The 2500-nt window shown below is 51.0% G+C and overlaps 1 protein-coding gene across 3 annotated transcripts in view; it reads left to right on the forward strand.

Annotated features, from left to right (window-relative positions):
- Positions 1–2500, forward strand: part of LOC143292643 (chitin synthase chs-1-like) — a 69295-nt gene that overhangs the window by 23361 nt on the left and 43434 nt on the right. For all 3 annotated transcript variants that reach the window (XM_076603130.1, XM_076603132.1, XM_076603131.1), the window contains exons 2-3: positions 812–998; positions 2260–2500. The exon at positions 2260–2500 is cut by the window's right edge and continues 120 nt beyond it. In XM_076603130.1, coding sequence (XP_076459245.1) covers positions 847–998; positions 2260–2500 — 393 coding nt within the window. In that variant the 5' untranslated portion in view covers positions 812–846. The remainder of the gene's footprint in view (positions 1–811; positions 999–2259) is intronic.

Genomic DNA, 2500 nt, shown 5'->3' on the forward strand with positions numbered 1-2500 from the left:
TGGAAATATGTATGTGTATGCTTGTGTGTCTCTGTGTCCGTATGTATGTATCATCGCTCGCCCCCTCCCCCTCTCCCTTTTCCTCTCCATCTCCACCCCACCTCCTCCGTCGCACTATCCACCATCGCCACTCCGACTTTGTCAAATCGTTGACAATGAAGCCGGCGGCTTAATTTACACCAGAACGCATTTGACGAAATACCACCGGAAAATATGTCATTATGCTCTGATGGTGGTTCATCTTTTCGTGTGAAAAACAGGGGGTAAGACAAGACACGAGACGGCTTAGCCCGACTTTCAATAGAACCTCAGCACACATGTCCACTCTTAGGCGGGCGCAATAGCCGAGTGGTTAAAGCGTTGAACTATTAATCTGAGGGTCCCGGGTTCGAATCTCGGAAACGGGTGGAGATTTTTTCTGATCTCCCAGATTAACATATGTGCAGACCTGCTTGTGCCTGACCCTTTTCATGTGTATACGCAAGCAGAAGATCAAAATACCCACGTTAACGATCCTGTAACCCATGTCAGCGTTTTTAGGGTTATGGAAACAAGAACATACTCAGCATGCACACCCCAGAAAACGGAGTATGGCTGCGTATATGACGGGGTAAAAACGGTCATACACGTAAAAGCCCACTCGCGTACATACGAGTGAACGTGGGAGTTGCAGCCCACGAACGAAGAAGAAGAAGGAGAAGTCCACTCCTAACCCCTCCGCCCACCCCACCCATCCCGCCCACCACGTCATTCAAATCATGATAGTGCAATCTTTCTTTCACTGCACATAATGATGTGTCTCCCCCCACAGAACTGACAACACGAGGACTCCAGGAGACCAGGGCGATGAGTCAAGGGGTCCATAACCGGGCCTACGTCCATGAAGAGTCCAAAGCTCCGCCCCGTGCTGGCGTCGACACAGACATCCGAATGGAAGACATGGGTAAACGCGACAAGGCGCAGGGCAACGGCCACGTCAGCGTCAATGACGTCACGGAGTGAGTGGTGGTGGTGGTGGTGGTGGTGGTGGTGGTGGTACCACCTGTCGTGTCGAGTCTTGTTTTTGTGCTGTGTCCTGATGAGTCGTGTCGTGTCGTGTCGTGTCGTGTCGTGTCGTGTCGTGTCGTTTGTGTCTTGTGTCTTGTGTCTTGTGTCTTGTCTTGTCTTGTCTTGTCTAGTGTCTTGTCTTGTCTTGTCTTGTCTTGTCTGGTCTGGTCTGGTCTGGTCTGGTCTGGTCTGGTCTTGTCGTGTCGTGTCGTGTCGTGTCGTGTCGTGTCGTGTCGTGTCGTATCTTGTCTTGTGTCGTGTCTCGTCTCGTCTCGTCTCGTCTCGTCTCGTCTCGTCTTGTCATGTCTTGTCTTGTCTTGTCTTGTCTTGTGTCGTGACGTGCCTTTTTCTTCTTCTTTTCTAACAACAAAAACTCTTGTCGTTTTTGTTGTTCTTGTTTATTATGCTTTAATGTATTCACTTCTCTAGTTTATTTATTTCGGTTCATTCTATGTTTATGTTTTACACAAAGCTGGAGTAGGTTTCTAAGACCTTGGTAACGTGTTGGGTTTGTGTGAAGGTCAGGCATCTGATTTTTTTACGCAAATATGGTGCAGCGTATATGGATCACACCACACTTTTTAAACTAAAACAGAAACTCACACACACACACACACACACACACACACACACACACACACACACACCACCTACCCACTACCACCACCTACCACCCACCACAAGCACAACCACTACCGCCTACCACACAAACTACCACCAACACCAACCATCACCCACACCCACTACCAACAACCACCAACCACCACCATCACTGACCACCACCAACCATCACCCACAACCACCACCACCACCATCTACCACAACCACCACCACCTTCCAACACCAAGCACCAAGCACCAACCACGATAACTAACCACCACACCATCACACCATCACACCACCTATCTACCAACACCAACACCGACACCAGCCAACACTCACGCCCACCACCAACAAACAACCACCAACCGACCAATCAACCAACCAGCCACCTCCACTGACCATCACAAACGCCCACAACCATCTCACCACCTACCCACCATCACCACCTACTACAACCACCACCTACCACCAACATCAACCACCATAGTACCTACCTACCAACACCAACAGCAACCAGCACCCACACCTACACCCACCAACCAACTAACCACCCATCAACCAACCACCAACCAACTAACCACCCATCAACCAACCACCACTGACCAACAGCTACGAGTGGGACGTGTTCAAATCCGAGTCGGCCAGCGCCAGCCAGGCGTCCAGCTCCTCGGAGTCGTTCCGCTTCTGGAAGACGGTCAACCTGGTGGTGAAGGTGCTGCTGTGCCTGCTCTTCTTCTGCCTGGTGCTGGGGTCGGCCGTCCTCAGCAAGATGACGCTGCTGCTGCTGCTCTACCAGATCAATCCCATGCAGGTGCCCACCGTTCTGCCAGGTTTTATGGGCACTGACGCC

This window comes from Babylonia areolata, chromosome 18 (genome assembly GCF_041734735.1).
Source record: "Babylonia areolata isolate BAREFJ2019XMU chromosome 18, ASM4173473v1, whole genome shotgun sequence".
Classification (NCBI taxonomy): Eukaryota; Metazoa; Mollusca; class Gastropoda; order Neogastropoda; family Buccinidae; genus Babylonia; species Babylonia areolata.